This window comes from Mycteria americana, chromosome 2 (genome assembly GCF_035582795.1).
Source record: "Mycteria americana isolate JAX WOST 10 ecotype Jacksonville Zoo and Gardens chromosome 2, USCA_MyAme_1.0, whole genome shotgun sequence".
Taxonomy (NCBI): Eukaryota; Metazoa; Chordata; class Aves; order Ciconiiformes; family Ciconiidae; genus Mycteria; species Mycteria americana.
The window spans coordinates 1364409-1385338 of NC_134366.1; the positions used below are offsets into that span (position 1 = coordinate 1364409).

The 20930-nt window shown below is 55.7% G+C and overlaps 1 protein-coding gene, 1 long non-coding RNA gene and 1 other non-coding gene across 3 annotated transcripts in view; 1 reads left to right on the forward strand and 2 right to left on the reverse strand.

Moving 5' to 3' along the window:
- Nucleotides 1-141: 141 nt before the first annotated feature.
- On the reverse strand, nt 142-1563 carry LOC142405194 (uncharacterized). Its single transcript, XR_012774087.1, has 3 exons — nt 1121-1563; nt 647-698; nt 142-222 (listed from the first exon to the last, which is right to left on the reverse strand). It is a non-coding gene; the product is annotated as an uncharacterized LOC142405194 (long non-coding RNA).
- LOC142406868 (small nucleolar RNA SNORA9) lies at nt 794-927 on the reverse strand. Its single transcript, XR_012774747.1, has one exon. It is a non-coding gene; the product is annotated as a small nucleolar RNA SNORA9 (small nucleolar RNA).
- A 378-nt stretch (nt 1564-1941) lies between the features above and the next one.
- The window catches only part of CCM2 (CCM2 scaffold protein), a 38862-nt gene continuing 19873 nt past the window's right edge, over nt 1942-20930 (forward strand). The window contains exon 1 of the mRNA XM_075492187.1: nt 1942-2193. Coding sequence (XP_075348302.1) covers nt 2164-2193 — 30 coding nt within the window. The 5' untranslated portion in view covers nt 1942-2163. The remainder of the gene's footprint in view (nt 2194-20930) is intronic.

Genomic DNA, 20930 nt, shown 5'->3' on the forward strand with positions numbered 1-20930 from the left:
AAATCACACGGGATATAAATTTCACGGCTCCGCTCACGGTTATCGCGGCAAACCGGCACTCACCGGTATTCCCAATTCCCAGAAATTCTTTCCAGTAACCAAAAAAAACCCCAAACCTCTCCTTACCGAGCGAGCGAGAGCGCGGTGAGCTTTTCCGGAAGTTCGCCATCCGATTTTCTCAGCCGTTGTGTGGAAAACGGGGGCGATTTAGGGGATTTTCACCTAAAATGGAACAATAACAACAACAAAAAAAAAAACCACAAAAAAACCCAACCTTTAAAGTTTACAGTCGCGACGGGGAAAAGCTGAAGCTTAATATTTAATTCGCCGACACTTTTGGCATCGCCAGATCCAGCTCGTTCGTTTACCTGGATGCTTAATTAGCGGGATTAATTACCCGTGAGGGATGTCTACAGCCTCCAGCCATCCCCGGGCTGCTCTGAGAAGCACTGCGAGAATGGGGGGGGGGGGTCACCCCAAAAATCCCCCCCTCCCCGGTGGGATTTCAGCCCTGAGAGACTCGGCTGGCGGCTAACGAGGGGACAAGGCCTCGGCGGCTGCGTTTGGCAGAGTTAATTACACCAAATTAAGCTAATTACGATGAGGGGGAGGGGGATGTGGAACAAGACAGGCCCGTTGAACTCACCTCCTCGTTCCCGACGGCTTCCCACCTCCCTCCGGATGGTCGCAGCGGGAACCTGCAACCGGAGAGAGCAAGAACGGCATCAGCCCTGCCGGAGGAGGCGGCAACCGGCTCTGCCCGAGGGTTACGGGGCTCCCCCCGGGGCACGGGGGCTGTCCGGGATGTCTATAACCCCTCCCCGGGGGGAGCGGGGAGAGGCCTCAAACCGTCCCGGGGCTGCTCTAGCAAGCGCTGCAGGAATGGCAGGGGCCACGCCAGGCCCCCCCACGCTGGAAGGCTTGCTGAGGGCGGGGAGACGGGGGGAACCGGGCACGGCCGGGCCCCCGGGCACGGCCGGGCCCCCGGGGACGCGCTGCCCCCCCCTCCCGCCGCCCGGTGACCCCGCTCCCCCCCGGGATCCCCCGGGGAAGGCCCCGGGCGGGCACACGCGGCCTAGAGAGGACTACCCTTCCCAGCATGCACCGCGCCCCACGGCACCTCACAGCGGCGGCGGGGCCGAAGGGGAGGGAAGCGCCTCATCCCGCGCTGCCCCGGGAAGTTCCCGCGTCCTCTCCCGGTCCGTAGGAGCGGTCCCGGCCGCGGATGGCGGCGGATGGCGGCGGATGGGGCCGGGCCGCGCTGCCCGCCCTACCTGCCGCTGCTGCCGCCATGACTGAGGGCGGGGCGGTGCCGGCGCGTGACGTCAGCGCGGGACGCCGCGGGGCAGCGCCACCTGGCGGGGGAGGCGGTACCGGAGGGGTCAGCGCATGCGCGGGAGCGCCGCCGCGATCCAGGGCCGGGCCCAGCGCCCAGGCCCCGCTCCCCGTCGCCGCGGGCCCAGGGCGGGAGCGGCGCCGCCCGGCCGGCCCGACCCGACCCGGCCCCGGCCCGGCCAGGCCCCGGCCAAGGGCTCGGCCGGCCCCGAGGGCCCCGCAGGCCGCTGCGGTGGGCGGGGCCACGCTGAGGGGCGAGGCCAGCGGGCGGTGGGCGGGGCCACGCCCACAAGCGGGTGAGGCCGGTGAACGGGGACGCCGCGCGCGGGGGCGGACCCTGCCCGCGGAGTGGGCGGGGCTAGCGGGGTGGGCGGGGCCACCTCGCCCTTCTGCACGGTCGTTCAGGTGGAGGGCGGGGCTAGCGAGGGTGGGCGGGGCCACCTCGCCTGTCTGCACGGTCGTTCAGGTGGAGGGCGGGGCTAGCGGGGGTGGGCGGGGCCGAGCCGTCCCGGCGGAGGGGTGGGCGCATGCGCAGTGTGGCTCCCCGCCCCGCGCGGCCGGGGAGGACTGACGTCAGTCCTCCGGGCGGAGGGCGGGGCGCGGTGCACGCCGGGAAGCCGCCGCCCAAGATGGCGGCAGGATTGAAAAGTTGTTGGTGGCGCTGAGGCGGCTCCGGGCGGGCCGCGGCCGGGAGCGGGAGCTGGGCGGGCCATGGCCGCCGCCGGGCAGTGAGGCCGGGCTGCTGGGCCCCGCCGCGCACTGAGGCCGGGCGAGCACGGCCGCTGCGGGGATGCCCCGGGGGGGGCCGGGGCCGCCGCCGCCGGAGACATGGAGGAGGAGGGCAAGAAAGGCAAGAAGGTGAGAGCTGCCTGGCCTCGGGGCTCCTCGCCGCCGTGGGGCCGCCCTGGGGCGGAGGGACCGCTGGCGGGCCCTGCTGTGCCCCCGGGAGAGGGGCCCTCCCTCACCACCGGGCCTGGGGGCTGCCCTATGCCGTGGGCCCTGGCCGGCCGGGCCCGCTGTGCCCCGCGGCCCGTGGTCCTGAAGCCTTCCCAGGGGTGGCTGGAGCCTCTTTTGGCTTCTCGAGCCTTGCCTCCCCCCTGTGGTGCTTCAGGCTCACCCCTGTCCGAGCGAGCATCTCCCCGTTGATGTGCCTGCTCCGAGGGCTGGGGCTTCTCTTCCCCTACTAAAAAACTTCTCTCTGTGAACGTAGGGCTCGGGGGAGCGCTGCCATGGCCTCTGTGCTTCAGCCATGGTACGGGTCTGCTCCCACTGCTCTGCCGGTGTCCTGACACCGATCCGGGGTTGATTTACCCTTCTGCTTCCCTCACCAGGCTGTGAATGAGACGAACAGTTAATGACGTGTCTTAAAACGCGTTCTGTATCAGCGCTGGATGGGCTTGTCCACTGATTGTGGTGCTAAACTGGGAATGCCATATGCGTGTGCATCTTCTTTCTCTATGTATATATATATTGAGTCAACTATAGTCAGGACTACTGTGCTGTAAGCGCCTCAAAGGTCAGCGAGCTCCGTCTGCGTTGACTGCAAACGGGCTGCTCTAGTTTCTCTTGTTTAAACCTATTTTTATGTCGCGTGGGGGAGGCGAAACTCGAGCTGAAGGCTGAGGCCGGGATGCTTGCAGAGAGCAGGGGGGTTGGCTCTTTCTTTGCCAAAGAAACCCTTCCCTTGGTTTGATGACATAACTGGGGGGAAACGAGCTATTTTTAGTCGTTTTGGGGGCACCTGCAGTAACAGCGATCTCAGAAGGTGGCAGCAGAGTCTCCTGCTGAAACGGGTTTGAAGTGATCGGAATACTCGCAGAATTAGAAATACTGAATGGGCTTTTTTTTTCTGGAGCTATCGGACAGACGTCTCTCAGCTGGAAAGTAAAAACCACCGACGTCCTCTTGCGATGTCTGGTGACCCGTGTGCGGTGTGGCAGGATCAACAGCACAGGTAGGAAGAGAAATTATTCACCTGGATGTGCCATGTTCCTGCTTTCAAGATGAAACAACTCCAGCTGCTCGCTCCTGGGGCTGTGGATAATTGTAGAGTAACTTTAGATGTAAGGCAATGCCCGTTCTTTGCGGTAGGCAGCGACTGCAGGGCTGGAAGTGGTGCGCGACTAAAATACATAGACTAAAGTGATAGCTTGTAGAAGCGGGATTGGCTTTTGTCTCTGCTGAAAACCATTTTTCTGCTATTTGGGAAAAATCTAGGGGTTTTTTTGCCTTAGGAAACGGTGCCGTCTGGACATGCTGCTTGCTTGTGTGTGGCCGGCTTGGCTGGAGAGAAGTGTGCTGTTGTACCGGCCGGTGTAATCTGGGACCTTTTTGCTGCTGTCCAGGCGCTTTTAGCGCGAGAAGCGGCAGCCAGCTCCTGCGGTGGTGGATCCTCGGGATGGCTGAGGTGGCAGGGAGCTCTGGAGATGGCCTAATCCAGCCTTCTGCTGGGAGCAGACTCTGTCCGGTTGGGTTTTGAGTATTTCCAAGGATGAAGACTCCGTAATCTACCTGGGCAACCTGTTCCGTGTTCATCCGTCACCCTAAAGAAAGTTGTTGGGGGTTTTTTTTTCTTATACTTGAGCAGGATTTGTTACGTTCCAGTTTGTGCCTCTTCCCTTGCGTCCTGTCGCTGGGAAGAGTCTGGATTCTTCTTTCCTCCCCCACCAGGTCCTTGTACATGTTGATGTCATCCCCAAACCTCCTCCTCTCCAGGCTGGATGATCCCACCTCTCCCAGCCTCTCCTTATGTGATAGATGCTCTGATCCCTAAAACCTCTTCACAGCTGTTTCCCTGGGTCTGCTCCTGCACGTTCCAGTCTCTCGTGTACTGGTGACCCCAGAACTGGCCGCTCCAGTCCCCGTTCCTGCTGTGTTGTAGGTGATCCTGATGGACGAGGAGCTCACCGAGCCCTGCAGGAGTGGGGCTGCAGCTGGGGAACAGGGATGGCATCTCCTGGGCTGAGGCGTGGGCCTATGGAGTTTCCTCGGTGCAGGTTTTCCATCGTCGTGGTAGTTAATTAACCCTTGGAGCAGTCGCCTGCGGCTCTTCTGAGTTTGGGCCGCTATCAAACGGGGCTAATTTGGCTATGGAGATGGGTGTATTCATCCGCTGTGCCGCAGAGGTTCCCAGCCGCAGGGGAAAAACTCTTCTTTCCATTTTTTACACACTGTGGATCATTCCAGAAGGCAGGTGCTGGGCCCTCAGCCAGCAGCATTACGGGCTGAAACAGGGCAATTGAGTTTCTTTAGCCCTGCTCCGAAGGGGTATTAGGGCAGGTTTGGTCAGGACTAGGGAGAAAATCCCAGCCCTGCTTTGGGACTAACTCTAGCTTTAGACAGAGCATGTCCTTGTTAAACTGGAGCCCTGGAAATCCTGCCAGGAACTTGCTTTCCCCGGCTCACACCAACGAGGTTATCCCAACCGGAATGCGGCAGGACGGAGCACATCCAGCCCACTTTTGGCTGCGGTCGCGAGAGCTGTGTCTTAAACAGCTTTGGGATAAAACACCCGTTTCTCACTAATACTGCGAGGATCGATTCGGAGCACGTTGGCTCTGGTTGTGCCGCGAGCTTCCTCGGTGCTTGCCGGTGCAGTCAGCTCGGCCGTGGGAACCTGCCCAGAGCCGGAGAGCAGTTGGGCTCACGCCTGGGAGCCTCGGGCGAGTATGGATGTTCCTGGCGTGCTCCTTCCTGGAAAGAGGAGGGGTGGAGGGAAGACGGAGGCAGATTTCTTGGCTACCTTGGCTGCTGTTTGCCTGTAGATTGGATTTTCCTGCTGGTCTCTGTCACAAAGGTTCTTACAACATCTCAAATCTGTATGACGGCTGCCAGGCTGCTGCAGGTGATCCAGCGCGAAGTGCTTGTGTGCTTTTCCCAAAGTAATTCTCTGTGGGTGGCATAAAAATTCCCAACTTTTCCAGCTGGGATATGCCCTAGATCTCTGACATCAGCTCGCTTCGCCTCTTCCCGGGGGTGAATTGAGCTGCTTCTGCGTGAAGTCTGAGGCTTCTTACAACAGCTGCTTCGGCAGTTGCCAGATCTTCCTCGTAAAGCTGATCCCGATCTGTGGCACCGAATTCTTTGTGGCTTTAAATGACGGTTAATATTGAGAATATTGGCCAGTCCAGCAATTCCTTCTTGTGCAGATCATTGGGAAACGTCTGCCAAAACTGAGCTTGTAACTCCGAAGTGTGCTTCACTCCATGCCAGAGGACTTGGGCAGCAGGGTCGTCTTCTGCGCTGGTCTTTGTGGGAGGGAATGGAAAGCCGAGAAGCTTCTGGGGGGGGGGGGAAACGAGGTGGTTATTAAATCGCTGAAATAAAGCCGGTTCTTCTTGAAGCTGGGTGAGTGCCCAGCCTTAATATACAAAATATTGAGGGGCTGAGCTTGAAGTCACAGCTTTGCAGGAGTTTCTGCTTGCAGGACAAGTCGCTTGAGCTTCCTTTGCTATCCCAAATATCCAGCTTGTTCATGCCGGAATAACTGCTGGGCTTTCCCAAGCCCCTCGCCCATCTTCCTGTCTGAGACTCTTGCTGCAGGAATGGTTCTTCCATGACTTCACTTATTTAGGCCACTTCAGTGAACGCAGTATCTATATTTTTAGCTCGCTGGGAGGCTTTTAGGCTAATGAAAGCACGCATCTACTCAGACCCTACACCGCTTTGCGTATGGAGCCTAGGCCGTGGGAAGAGCGTTCCTGTAGGCTGCCTGTCAGCCGTTGCTCTCGTCTGTTCCAAGATCTGATGCAGCAGCCGTGACCTGATCCCCAGCCCCTTTGGGATGAGTAAATTTCTTGGCTGTGTAAATTTTTCAGGCTGTGACTCCTTGTGATAAATCTCCAGCTATCGCTGTCTGGCGTGGTGTGTGGTCACTTCACGCCTTGCTCCGAAGCCGTGCTGAGGGTACGCCGAGGGGTGTTCAGCCCCTTTCTCTGATCTCTGTACCTGCGCAGGAGTCCGAGCTGTAATCTGAAATCCTTCTTCCAGAGTAACCGCAGAGTCTACAGTCCTAGGAGGTGCGGTGAGTGCTGCCGCCTTCCCCTCTGCTCCCGGCGTGTCCCTTGTCCCCGGGCTCACGCCGTGGCTCCTGAGCAGATGTGACTCGTGGTGGAAACGCAGCAGGAGCTGCCCAGGCGTCTGCCGTGCTCGTGAATGAGCAGGGTTGGTGCGCTGCCCTGATGGTGGGGAGCCGGTGGAGGGGGAGGAAATCGGAGGGCTGGGCTTCAATCACGGGAAGGGCTTGGCCGGGGTGAGGCCGGCTGCCCTTGTCCCTTGCCGCGGCATCGATGGGCGGTGCAGTTTGGCCTGCCGGCACCGCCGTCTGGGCGTTGGGGGAGAGCTTGGCATGCTGCAAACCGCTGCCTCTTCCAGCCTGGCACTGGTGTGGGGGGCACCTGGTGTTCTTAAAATGGGAGCCTGGCTTCTGAGCTCCCCTCACGGACAGATCTAGCTTGAAGCGTTTGTGCTGATTAAAATAATGTGGTTCAAAGTAGAAGTAGGGTCCGGCTGTGAGAGATCCTCTCGAGACCCCTCTCGCCAAGCCTCAAGACGCATCAGGCTTCTGAAGCAGACACGGATGTCTTGTGAATTGCTGGTCGAGGCGCTGCCCTTCCTGCTCTGTGCTTTAATCCAAATGCCCGGGCACTTTGGCTGCTGTGAAGCTGGGCGAGCTCAGCCAGAACAGCATTTATGAGGCTGTCCTTGGCTCTCCTCCTCAGAGAGCAGTCTCCGGTCTTCCTCTGTAGCTAGAACATCACTTGCTGTGTACCTTAGCTGACATTTCCAGACAACAGACTCGTCTGAAGTGGCTAATATTTGACCTTTCTGCTGCGCTGCTTTGTGCAAGCCTGGCTGGGGCTCATGCAGGTGAGAACAACCAAAGATTTGTGATACAGCTCTCGGACACCCTCTGGGTTTCCATTGCTCGTCCCGTTAAACCTTAATGGTCGCAGTTACAAACCCCGGTGCTGTTTCAGACAGAGCTTGGGAAAACTCCCAAGCGCAGCTCAGCGTTTCCCTGATCGCACTTAAAATCTCTGCCTACGTTCAGCAGCTCGATAAGGAGTAAATTTGGCGTCCCCGTTCCCTCTGAAGGGATGGTCTCTGAGTTGGGAAACGGGCTTTTCGTTTTGAGAGCCGTCTCATGATCTAAGTTTTCCTAGGGAAGCCGGCTGACCCGCTAGACTGGGTTTTAGCAGTTGCTCTCCTTTGAACTGCCGGTGCTTGGCTTGCTGCGGGGCTCAGCGGGACAATCCCGTCCTTGCTGTTCTTGGCTGCTTTTGGCCTCGGCCCAGTTACGAGCAGGGAGTTGCTCTTTTTCTTTTCTCAGTGCTTCCTCCTGCCTCTGGAGGAAGCCAAAAAATCTTCTGGAATATGAGGAGCAGAGGCTGAATGGAGGTGGGATCATCCTGGGGTTAGGCTTGAAGTCCAGAGAAGGGGGAAATGTGGGGTAAAAGCTGGCTGGGGAGGAAAGGGGCAGGAGAGATGGGGCTCTGGTGTGCTGGCCTCAAACAGAGCAGGTCTTGTGCCCCACTCTGGGTGGTGGCATCTTCCTCTTGATGCTGCTGAACCTCAGCCGCTTGGCATGAAGGGTTGGATGGTTCTGGTGGACCTTGTGGTGCCACACAACTGTACTTCTCCAACTTGCAGCAAGGGGCAATTTTAGAACGATTACTTCAGAAATTAAGCTTAACTGTGCTTCTTGAGCGAGGCCTGTGAAAATTGAGACTCGCCCAGCTGAAATTCAGTGCGAGTGTCTCCTTGTAGGGTGTGTTTTAGCCTTGTCTGTGCCCTGTTTGGAGACCCTCTGCCTCGTCTGGGGCAGAATGAGGACCTGTGGTGTCAGGAGGGACTGGAGGACTCTGGAAAAATGTGTTGGTGTTGCCCTGCAGCGTGGAGCTTTGCTCCCGGAGGTCTGGGGTGCTGCTGGGGTGCTCTCCTTGCGTGGTGGGTGACCTCTTCCAGCTTTGGGGTCTCAGCTGCTGGAGGCGATGGCAACGGTGGCATGGGACATCTCCAGCAGCCCCTCTCCTGGTCTTAGGTCCACACCTCCTGGCTGGAGGGCCGAGAGTGGCTGTAGATGGGCATGGAGCTGCGGGTGTAGGTGGGTTTGGAGCACACCTCGCACGGTGCTTGCTCAGGAGGAGCTTACCCTGAGGACGACCAGGGTTTGAGTGCTATGGCAGGGCTGTCCTTACCGCCCTGCTCGTATCTGGATGACCTTAGGACTCTCATGGTAGGTGGGATCATCCTGCGTGTTCGGTAGTCGTGTGGCTGCAGCGGTGTACTGCTGCTCCGGGCCTCGGGGCGGGCTGGGGAGGAAACACAGGCATGTCTCGAACACAATGCACGTCCCCAAAATAGGGACACTGGAAGCTTGAGAGGCCACTTGAGACCCGGCGCTTGTCTCGGTCGAACACAGGACTCCTGGGGTTCGTGCGGCCGAGGGCAGCGACCTGTGGTGGTGAGGCTGCTGGGAGGGGCAGCCCTGCTTCCCTCCACCCCAGCTCCTGCCACGTCCTTGGCGCTGGCTCCAGGGCTCGTCTTCTGCCTGCCCGGCTTCCTACGCTGCCTGGTGTGTGCCGTGGTGGGGGCAGGACAGCCCTTTCCGCTGGTGAGCGGCCACTAGATAAGAGGGTCTGCTGTCAGGGCCGTAGTCTGCCTCGAGATGAGGGAGGCTGTCCCTAAAACCAGTAAGGGCCGTCAGCAGGCACCAGCACAGCGGCTGGGAACGGGGATACATTCCCAGTTTGCTTCGCCCCTCCGATCGGGGACGTACTGAGCCGGTGCCGTGTTTGTAGCTGACCTTTGAGGTTCACGAGCTGCTCTGCAGACCAGGCTCCCACCCTGTCCCGCAGCAGGTTCTCCGTGGCGTGCTGTTGGGCAGCAGCGTGGCTCCTCCATCCTTGGGCTGACCCTGCTGAGGATAGCGTTGCTTCCCCCACCTTGAACTGGGAGAAGCGGTGAGCAGGTCACCTCTATCAGCGTTATAAGTACATCCACCGTGCTGACTTACAGGGGTCTGCGCGTGGCATCTCCTCGGGGCTGCTGCTTGTCCAGGCTGACGGAGGCTTGGTCTGAGTTACACGGCTCCTCTGGGCCTGTGGTCACCCCATCCTGAGCACCTTCCTGGCTTTCCCAGTCTTCCCCCATCCCCGTGAGATGGGGCGGATCAGAGCTTGGCATCGGGGTGGTGATTCCAAGAAATGTGGTGTCTTCCTGGGTGGAAGCAGGCGAGAGTCTGCTGGGTACGTGAGGTGGGGAGCGTGCTGCCTGCCTTGCTCCGGATACTGCCCAGGCTCTGCCTTTGCCCAGCTGCTTGGCCGCAGACAAATCTGAAACGTTCTGTTCTTGTCCTTGTTTCTACCCTTGCATAACTGATATTTTCAGTAAATGTTTCCACCTCACAGGTGGCCCTTTTCCAGAGGACCAGGGCAGGTTCCTGGGGTCTGATGTCCATCCCACCACGAAGACAGACTTTCTGATCCTGACCGGCTCTGCCTCGGCAGGAGCTCCCAGCTCCTCCTCCCTTTTCCTGTGCATCCTTGTGTCCTCCCTGGTGCCGGCTGGCACCGGGACGTGAATAGGAGCTGTTACTGGAGGCGAATTCCCTGAGATGGGAGGCACTGGGGAGGACAAAGCTCTGCCTCAGAGTCACAGCAGTATCCAGACTTCCAGCTGTAGGAAACACCCTCCAGCTGGCCATGACCTGTGTTAATCGGATGCCCTGTGTTGGCTGCTCTGGCTCCCAGCAGCTACTGAGGGTGTGTTTGGTTTGTATTTGCTTCCACCTGTGAAAGGATGTGCAGAAATACTTGACCAAATAGAGCACCAGCTTGGTAGTGAGGCATCTCCTCCGAGGCTGGGGAGATGGCTCTTCTGAAAGCTCTGGTTGATGCTCACGTGCAGCTTAAATGTGTTCGTCTTCTCCTGGGTGGTCACGGGAAGCAGAGGGAGAGCATCCTGCCTGCTGCTGCTTCTTGCTATCTAGGGGTCTCTACCCCTGCTGCTTTCCGTCTCCGTGCACGTCCCGGTTGTGGCTCCTACGGGTTTTGAGGATGGAGCAGCGTGAGGGAGTCAGGCTGGTGACCGGGGGCGTTGCTGGGGGATCGTCTCTTTGGGGAGCTCATCCAGGGCACGTGATGGTCATGGCTTGGGGCTGGGGGATGAGAGGGGTCACTTATTCGGGGTTCAGGCGTCACAACCATGGAAGCTAATGGTCCCACTCTGGACCTTCAGTCTCTGGTAGCCTTCATTGTACACCAAACTGCTGCTTTGCTGCGGAGGCTGGCATGGGAAAGGATGGATCCTGCAGCAGCGCTTAATGTAACACAGACTTTTCCTGGGCTCGCATGCCTTTGTCGAAATAGTTTTGCTGTTGTGGGTTTTGCTCGGTACAAAATAACTCTACCATGTAATTGGGTAAATACTGGCTTTGCTGTTTGGTTAGAGAATGGCAGACAAAGCTAAAGCTTCTTAAAACTGCCTCCCTTGCACAAGGCGCTGGCTGAAGTAATGATACCAGCTTTCAAAAGTGTAGCTTGCACTCCGTAAAACTTTCCGTGACGGAAGCCCTGACCCAACACAAGTCTGGTTCCAGCCCCAGATAAAAGCGTGAGGCATCCCTGACCCTGCAGCCCTCGTTAGCTGTGTTGTGAAGAGCAACACCGAATGCTCTGGGTTTAAGCCTCTGTCTCCCTCTTGTGTGTGTAACATCCAGAAAGCAGATAATGTGTTCTGTTTCGGAGGTGCAGCCTGTTTCTGCACTGGCGAAAGCCTGAAGCCACGCAGGAGTAGTGCTCTGGGACGAGACGGTGTCTGTTTAGCCCAGAGACCTCCTTGAACTCGAGCAGTTTCCGTATTTCCAGCACGCTGCCTCGATGCATGGGGACTCAGCAGGCTGGCTGAGCCAGCAGCCATGAAGCTCTGCCCTGTGGGATGTGTTTTGGTCTGAGGCTCATCTCCACGGACCTGTGGCGGGCTGCAGAGCCCGGTTCTCCAGGGATATGACCAGGAAACCTCCAGGTTTGCTGCAGGACCACCAGGATCACAAATCTTAAAGCGGTGGCTCTTCTGCAGAGCCCTAATCCTTTCCCCAGCCTGTGGCATCCTGCTCCCAGGACGGCGTTTCAGTCTCGCACAGGCTTAATCTCTATTTTACTTTTCACGAAGCCATATCAGCCTCTAGCGCCTTTCGATCCTTTTGCCCTAGCATTTAGTCACAGCAAAAAGTCAATCAAGGGAGAATGTGCTCTGCAGAACCACAGAGTTTAACGTGGCTCCAGAGCTGCGCTGTGGGGGTTGCACGGAGACGTGGCCACAAAAAAGCGCTTGCCTCGTGCTGACCAAATGGGAAAAACGAGGTATGAGGTTGCGCTTATCCCAATACTCGATTGACTCTGTGCCCCGGGGCTAGCTGGGTGCTTTATCTTGACTACCGTAGGGAACAACAGTTGTATGCCACTAAATCCTGGTAGGTAGCCAGAACGTACTTGTAGGTGATGCAGATGGATTAGCATTGCTGTGAAACTTTGGAAACCTCAAGCCCCACGTTCAGCAAAGGTTTTTGGGTCTCATTTACTCTCAGCCTGCAGAAGGCGCTAAAAATACAGCAGCAAATGCCGCTTCGTAGGGAGGTGCGCTGCTACCTGGGGAGCAGCCTCCAGGACTGGGTTTCAGCTGGAGTTTGCTGGAAGCAAAGCCGTGGCTGGCCGATACCTGGGAAGTTTTCCTTCGCCCGTTTTAGGTTTGGGTACCAACACTGCAATGGCAGCTACGGTTCGCAGTGCCCGACTGCATTCGCACCTTGCCTGAGGTCTCGTGTTCTAGTGCTGCCGACCGCTGCTGGTGGCTTCTCTGATGGTATCTCCTGTTAATCATCTCTGGCTTGTGTCCTTACAAACACCTGTAGGAGTTGTCCAGCCTGACCCGTGGAGGTATTTTCTGGCCAAAGTTAGGGTGGGAGCAAGACGTTCTCATGTAGCAGTAAGTATCCTGAGAGCTCTGTGTGACCAAGATATTGCTGAGGCTCCAGGGGTATAGAGCAGAACAGGAGCAACCTTCTCCCCAGCCAATACGCCTGGCAAAGGTGAGCGGGTTAACGCGTTTGAAACTTAGCTCTGCATCCATTTCGGTTTGTAAGTCTTCTGCTGTTAGAATCATAGAAAGGTTTGGGTGGGGAGGGACCTTTCCAGGTCACCCAGTCCAACCCCCTGCCATGAGCAGGGACATCTTCAACTGGATCAGGTTGCTCAGAGCCCCATCCAACCTGACCTTGAATGTGTCCAGGGTTGGGGCATCTCCCACCTCTCTGGGCAACCTGGGCCAGTGTCTCACACCCTCAGCGTAAAAAAAACTTCTTCCTTAGATCTAGTCTGAATCTCCCCTCTTTTGGTTTAAAACCATTCCCCCTTGTCCTACCACAACAGACCCTGCTAAAAAGTCTGTCCCCGTCTCTCTTAGAAGCCCCCTTTAAGTACTGGCAAGCTGCTATAAGGTCTCCCGGGAGCCTTCTCTTCTCCAGGCTGAACAACCCCAGCTCTCTCAGCCTGTCCTCACAGCAGAGGTGTTCCAGCCCTCTGATCATGAGGTTTTGGGTGACTTTATTCCATTTCTGTTCTTTCCAAAGAAGCTTCATGATCCTCCTCACCTCCAAATCTGAGAATGTTACCTGGTTATTGCATGTCTCCGTGCTGTGGTGTACCTGTGTCCAGAGCAGTACCTCCAGCGGAGAAGCACAAGCTTCTGACCGAGGCGGTAGATCTCAGCGAGCAGCTTGGCACTGTCAGCCGTTAGGAGAGAGGCGATGACAGGCTGACGGCATCGCAAGATGTGCTGCAGGCACTGTCCGTGGCAGCCTGGCAGATCCCCTCTGTGAGTCTGGCAGAGCTTTGGAACTGCTCAACGGGCTGAGCCAGAAGTGGGATTTAAACCAGGAGACTCTGGATGAAGAAGGAGCTTGAGGGCACTCGCTCGGTCTGCTTGCAGAGCTTGTGTACCCATTTCTGATGGGAGATGAAAGGATGGGAGTCAGGCACTCTGCACTTGCTTTATAAAGAGCGTATTTCTGCAGGCTGAAGCGTGCAGCGTGGGGCTGCCCTTTCCTCCTCGCCAGGAATCGGGAGGCTCGGTGCTGATGGGACCAGCCCAGACACTGGTGCAGGACTTCACAGGCGGTGCGGGGAGCCTGACGTATGGATTTTTGACTTCTTTTACATTCTTGATCTCAAACTACAGCTGCTTCCTGCCTTAATCTTTATTTTGATGCTTTGCTTTTAAGACACTAAGATTTCCCCAGAGGCAAGGCAGGATAACCAAAATTCACCGCATCAGCTCTGTTGGTATTTCCAAGGGAAGATGAGCTGCTGTAAAATCACCACAGCAGCACCGGCCATCCTGGTGTCACTGACTGTCTTATGGTGCCTTAAGGATGGGTAAAAGCAGAACTAGGGCATGAAATAAATAGGATTAATTATGCTCTGTAGCGTAAGGGGAGCTCCTGTGATTTCCTTAACGCAGCTCTTGGTTCTGGGTGGCTGAACTAGGTGGTGAAATGGGAGGTCTGGGTCTGACCCGTAGCAGGCTGGAAGCAGCTGCTCTCTCAGGTGGGTCAGCCTGTGTGTTTACTGGGCAGAGAGCACTGTAAATTAAAAAAAAAAAAAAATCTGAAATAAATGAACTTTTTTGGCAGGAAAGCAGTAAAAGGATTTATGGAAACTGATGAAACTGCCAAGCTAATTGCCGAAGCCAGAGCATGCAGAGCACGAAGGTCAGAGCCCGGCTGACCCTGCGGGCTGTGCGTAATGAGAGCTCATACTTCCCCCTCTGCAACTGAATTCCTCTGGGCAGGAATACCAATGGTAAAAGGATTCCTAAATCGCTGGTTTCTCAAACTCTTGGCAAAATTTTAAGTAAATAAATATTCTTGAGCGGTTGGCTCCTAGCAGAGGAAATGTCAGGAGCCAGACTGAGCGGTGGTGAAGTCGTAGGCTCTGGCTGTGGCCAGCTCAGGAGCTTTTGCTGTCTTACACGTGTGCCCGAGGTCAGGAAGCCTTGCCCTGCCTGAACCATCAGCATCCTTCAGGTATCGCCTCACCTCGGCTAGAGCCAGCCGCCCGATCCTGCTCCTCCGGAGGGGAACAGCCACGGATGCAGTTGCAGAGAGTTTTCGGCTGCAGCTGAGCCAGACAAAGGCTCTTGCCCTGGCTTCTGACCTTCACCTCCCTGCTTCCCATCCGCCAGCCTGTGTGGGTCCTTACAGAGTCTGTCAAGCTTTCTTAGCATAAAAACCTCTGAATTTTGGTCTGTGCTGGTTTGCTTTGCTTCCTAACCTGGTTCTGGCCGTTACATGTGCAGCTATGCCGGTATCAGAGCGGGGTGAACCCCAGGGGAGGGTGGGTTGGGGCAGTACCCCCTTAACTTGTCACCTACCCTCCAGAAATGTACGATCGTGTCCCTGAGAGCTGTTGTCTTGCGGCATGACTCCTCTCTGGTTCATTTCCAAACAGCTCAGGGGGTTTGTGCCAGCGGCACTTTCCGTGTCTGTGCTCGCTGGATGGCTAAACCCACATGGGGACTGCACGGGAGCCCAGCCAGGCGAGGATGTAGGGAATATCTGGTAAGCCTAGATCTTCAGAAGAGAGATTAGAGACTTCTTGAAATGCCTCTGCAAATTTAGTTTGACTTGCATAAAATTCTGCTCTACTTTATCCTGTTTTACTGGCTTTGACACCATTCAGAGACTTAAAAGCAGTGTTTTCCATAAAGCCTTTAAATTCTTTGCTTAGTCGTGTCTGACTCGTGTGTGTCTGCAGGCTTGGTCACCAGCCTTTTCATGGGCTTCTCTCTGTCTCCTGACGTACTTTTTTTGTGTTTACCTAGCCAGAAGCATAATACCAAACCCTTCTAGCGTTGATGCAGTAGAAGTTCACCAAGCAGACTTTCCTTAACTGAAACGAATATACTAAGCTCTAAAAACCGACGCAGAAAGTGGACTTCATGCTGCTAGATGTGGGCAGCGGGCTAAGAGAACTTCAGGGCTTCCCCGCTTTTGTTTTGTAACTTTGTTAGGTTAGTAAAGTAATTTCTTTATTACAAAAAGGAAACGGCCACCTTTCCTGGTTTATTTTGAGGTGTGAAGCCTCTTTTGAGAGCAGCTTGCACGAGAAGCAGGAAATATGGAAAATCTCCAGAGCCTGGCTGAGCTAATGTGAAGAGCTGGCGGTGGTGGGGACGCTGCCTTCGTGACCCACCGTCCCAAGTGGGACCGTTGGGTCATGCCCGTCACTGCCTCTTCGGAGGAGGAGCAGGGCTTTGAGGACCTCAGCCATGGGCTGGAAGGAGATGACCCAGTCCGTCCCCTCTTGCACTGGAGGGTAGTCGCTGAGCCGTGTTCCTCTGATGTTGCTGGTGGGGATTGAAGGGGCCCCGCTGCTAAAGCAGAGCTGGGGGGTTACTTGCCAAAGCACTTTTCCCGTGACCTCTCCTTGGAAGTATTTTCCAGCTGCTGATTAGTCATGTTGCTCTTAGGTGGGAGCGTTCGGGGCTCCACATCCTTTTCTTGCAGGAACCGAAAGCCAAAGCCTCGTTAGCGCTGCACTAGAGGGATTAATTAGTAATGTCAGGGTATCTGTGTAGCTCAGGGCTGCCCGTGCAAGCCAGGAAGGGCTTTAGGGCAACGTGGGTTTGTACACAGCCTGGAGAGAGCCAAAGGCCTGTCTTCTGCTGAGGCATCATGAAGACCTGGGTTAGAGCAGTGTGGGCTGGGGAAGGAGACGTGTGGCTACTGGGGATGAGACCCAGCACTGGAAAGAGGTTTTGGGGGGTGAGGGACACCAGGCCGTGGCTGCTGGCGGAGGTCAGGAGCTGAACACAGCTCAACAAACAGAGCTTGCGTTCCGTTATGAAATGCTGCTACCATCACAGACCCCCCCCCTTTTTTTTTTAAGCTCCCGTGTGTGTTGGTAGGTCTGTAGCTGGGGAAGCGTGGTGTGCCTGGGTGAACAGCACACTAGACGGGAGGCAAAATAGGAGGGGGTTGAGGAATTGGTTGCAATGCTGAGCTTTCAGCGTTGGAAGTCACCTGAGATGACTTGCCCTGGTCTGGCAGCTCGGTCTAATCCCTTTCTTCTCCCCCCGCCGGGCGTGACAACCTGCTGGGGATGGGTCTGAGAGGCGTGTTTCTGTGGATCTTCTTGTTAAAGAAGGTGGCAGAGCTGGTGAAGCCAGGAACTTAAGTGGGATGAGTGCGGTGTGTCGGCCAAAAGCTTTGTTTGGTGGGGAAGGAGTAGTCTTCTACACCCAGGCTAAAGATAAGCTTGCTCTAGGTGTTGCAGGAGATGCCAGGATGGCTGGGCTGGCATGGTGGCTATATTCCATATCTTGTAAAAATCAGTGGCTCTTTGAGAAGAGTCTGAGAAGCCATTAATCTTGTGATGTAGTGGCTTAAAATACTGTCAGGTTTGGCAGGGTGTGCCTGCCTGGATGTTCTGCATAGCCTGGCCATGCAGAAGGAGCTGGTACATATTAAGAGGACAAGGAAGAACGTAATCAGTAAAAGCTGGATTTGCCAAGTCCTCTTTAAAGATGCCATGAAATCTTGGGCCTCTGACATGAAAGAAAAAAAGCTGAGGTGCCTCCCTGTGGGTAAAAGCTTTTTGTTCTTTACTGCTAGGAAAAAAACGCGACCTGTCTGGACCATGCTTGTTTCCATCCAAGGCAGACGAGCTGCCTGCCTCAGCTCCGATGGGATTGCCTGGCTGTGTGGGTCCGGACATGCTGCAAGCTGCTTTTTGGAAGGCTTTAAATAAAGCTGGCGTTGCCCTTGAAGGTGGAACAGTGCTGGATTTAGGGGAGCAGCTCTGCCCTCTGCTTTCGGGGAGCTGGGTGTCACCTCGGGAGATGTTCCTTGCGGGGTCTGCCTAGGTCTGGTGCTCGGTTACAACAGGGAAACCGGTGCCACTGCCTCTTCAGCTGGCTTCGTTCATGGAAAACACTGGCTGAGAGATCTTTGTGCACAGGAGGAGATTGGGTTCGGGAGGAGGTAGTTGTAGGGTGTCTTAAAATAGCTTGGGAAGTCATCCCTGAGCTATGTGGACACAAATCCAAGTCACCCTGTGCTAGACTCCTCTGTTCTCCTCTGTGAGTTCCCCACGTCCTCAATGCGACTAAAGGGACATATCCTGAGCAAGTGATCCGGAGAACCTGTTCTTGAGCGGGCTGCCCAAAATAACGATCCTTGGATAGCTTTTCCTGAAGGTATGTAGGTATTAACCCACCACCCTTTAGCTGCACAGCTTAACACAGCAGCCAAGCAGGGAGGCAGTGGGCTGGGCACCTCCACGGGCTTCCTCAAGCGGCTCCCATGTGGAGAAGCAGCTCAGGGTTCTTCTCCCGCAGCTGACTCCCTGGCCACCGGCAGCATCAGTCCACCAGCCTCCGCGCCTGGTACGTGCCTGGATGAGCTGCCGGGCAAAGGCTGGCTTGCAGCGTCTGATTGCGGAGAGGTCTTTCGCTGCGTGGGCATTGCAAACCACCTTTTCTCTAAGGGCTCCCGAAGGAGCTGATGCTACCGTTGCATCCTTTGTTTTTACGGGAAGGGAAAATGGAGATTGCCTCGTGCCCCCAGCGCTACGCGCAGTCTGCGTCCCGGGAAGGACAGAAAGGCTTGAAGGTGCATAAGCTGCAAGCCTGCATTCTGAATGCAGGGATTTGGGCTCCTTGGACTGATGAAAATGAATAGCAACACATCCCAGAGAACACGCTAAAACAAACCAGACCCTATTTCCTACTGCCAGAAACCTCCGCAGATGCTTTATCTGACAGTCTAGACAAAAACCCGTCAGGCACTTTGGCTACAGCAAGTCAACGCGAAGGTTATTTCCCTGGGAAACGATCCTCCCAGCAGCCAGCCGTGAACTACACGATTACAGGTCTGGCTGTTTCACCTTCCCTCTTTCAGTATGCAAAGCGTGGGAACAACCTGAAAACTGGAACTGAAGTGGCTGTGCTGGAGGACGGGCCTCCGGCTTGGTCGGGCACGGGGGAGCTTAGACGTTCCCATGGCCGCTGCTTCTTTCGCTTCCCCAGCTCCTAGGTCTTTGGGCTTGGAGCGGTCGGCATTACCAAACGCTGCTTTTGTGCGCTGCATCGAGGCTAAGCAGTCTTTTAGTTACCTTGATGAAGAGTTGTGCGGCTTTTCTAGACTGTACAAGAGTAAAGCCTTGTGTCAAACGCTCTAGAGCTTTGGGATGAACACGTTATCTGCTTCCAGCTGCTGTAACAAGAGTGTACTTTGCCAGCGTAGCTCGGGACAGACCTCTGCAGGCTTTCTGTGTTGATGTGGATGCTGTTTGCAGCCATACAACTTGGACTGTCCTGCCCAAAAACCTCAATCCTACGATCCTCAGTCTCAAAACTTCTTTCCTTGATGGTGGTGTCATCTACTCTGACATCCCTCTTCCCAGAAACCTCACTTTTGTGTTCACCTGTGCTGCAAATTCTTGTAAAGTGAATCCACTGCCTTGGCTGTCTGTGGAAGATGCCAAAAGGTTGCGCGCTCTATTTTTAGGCCAAAAACTTCTTGGACGCTTTCCTCGTTGTCTGTGGAACCAAAGCTATAAGCTTTACTGGGGTCTGGGGTGGCCTACAAGTGGGAGGAGACCTCAGATGAAAAACACCAGTAAGCCAGAACTTCCCCTTGTCTGTGGCTGCCTAGAGGCAGTGTCTGTTTGCCCACGTCCTGCTGCCTGCCTCCCCGTGGTGGCCATCCACCTCCTGGACCTGGGTATTGATCTCTTCCACATGGGTGGCCTTCACCTCTGCTTCTGAGGCTGGAAGAGGCAGCTGGGCTGGGGAATGTGGTCTTCCCATCCTTAAAATCATCCCTGCAGCCGGCAGAGTCCTGGGAACACCGGGAAGCGGGATGACACACGTGGTCTTGGGGGGGTGGTTGTACCGAAGCGTTGACTGATGTTGACGGATCTCTGGAAGAATCGTCTACGTGGACGAAGGACCGTGAGTAACGGCACTGCTCTGGGAAGGCCCATGGACCACAAACCTGCGCCGTGCTCGTGGGAGCTGGGACGATGCCGGCGCTGAACACGTGGAGGAGGAGCAGAAGCTCTTTGGGAGCTCTGCCTAGGAGTGACCCGCGCAGAGCCGGGAGCTCGGGGGGCTCAGCTCCTTGAGCACCCTTTAATACACAAATTAAAATGGCTGCATTACTCCTGGCTGCTTCCACGACCTCGTTCACCGTGTGGCTGCGTGACCGGCTGGACCGGCACAGCCGAGGGAGGCACAGAAATGGTGGGAGCTGGGAGAGACCTGGAGCTGCTTCTGATGCTGGAAAACCCCGAGTCTTTGGGTGCTTTGGGGAGGGACACATGGCAGCCTCCTCCTTTGGGGGTTTGTTTGTGTGAAGCTCCAACTTCAGCGTGACTCTAGAAGCTGGACTTAAGGAGAAGACCCTGGAGGTTTAGTTTTGGACAGAGAAAAAGCTTAGGGATGTGAAGCAAACGTTAAACTCGGAAAGAAGGCGAGCGTTCAAAATCCTCTAGTTCTGATACCTTGGATAGAAATGCGTCCGGCACATCGGGGGATCGCTCCTCTGCGCCTTGCTTGTAAATAGGGTACTAGATCTAAAGGTTCACTTCTTGGCATAAATAAATGTTTATCTTGCAAGCAGCTGATGTTAATAATACTGAGTAGAAGAGGGCTTAATGCATGAACCGAAATAATCTCGTGTCCTGTGTTACTGGCAGTATGTGCAGCTGAAAACTGGGAAAATAGGGAAAGGAGAACAGGGCAAGCGAGCTTCCTTCCTCCTCCTCACCTCACTTCTCTGCACTCACCTGTGTGTAACTGGTATCACAGAATCGTTTAGGTTGGAAAAGACCTTTAAGTTCATCGAGTCCAACCATATTCCTCCAGGAAAGGGGAGGACATCGCATCCCGAGGAATTGGCTGGAGCCGGGGAAGCTGGTAAGCTCGTGGTGCCGGCAGAAGGCTGTTTCCCACCGCTAAGACCCTTCAATATCAACGTATGTTGGAGGGGGAGAGGCAGTGAGGATGTGCCGGGTCTGGATCACCTGGGCAAGAAGGCATCAGTTTCTCATCTCTTGTCCACAGGGCTTAAATTTATCTTAGAATTTAAGCTGGGCTTAAGTTCTGTCTGGTCCTGCAGATGTGGATTCCTGAAATCAGGAAGGGAGGCAACAAGAGATTAAATCAAGCCCGTGAGCTGTTATTTCATGAGCTGCTCAGACTGCAATATGGAACAGCCTGGGCTAAAGCCTAGCTTAGGAACTACTCCTCTTAGAGGAGGATGATGATTTAGTCGGAGGCTGTATGGATGCCTTCCTGTCCCTCTTGCCGAGGGAGCCGCTTGCTCGGAGGATCCACTGCAAACTGCTAAGCTGAGTCAAGGTAAACCTCCCGCGCGTCTCTGCCTCCGGCCTCTTGCTCCAGATGCGTCAGCTCAGCCTCGCTCGGCTGCGCACCCGGAGATGAAAGCCGTGGGTGGAGGGCTGAGCCGGGTGGTAGGAATCTCTTCGGGAGGAGGAACAAGGCTCTGCTAAAAATAGCTGGGGAAAATT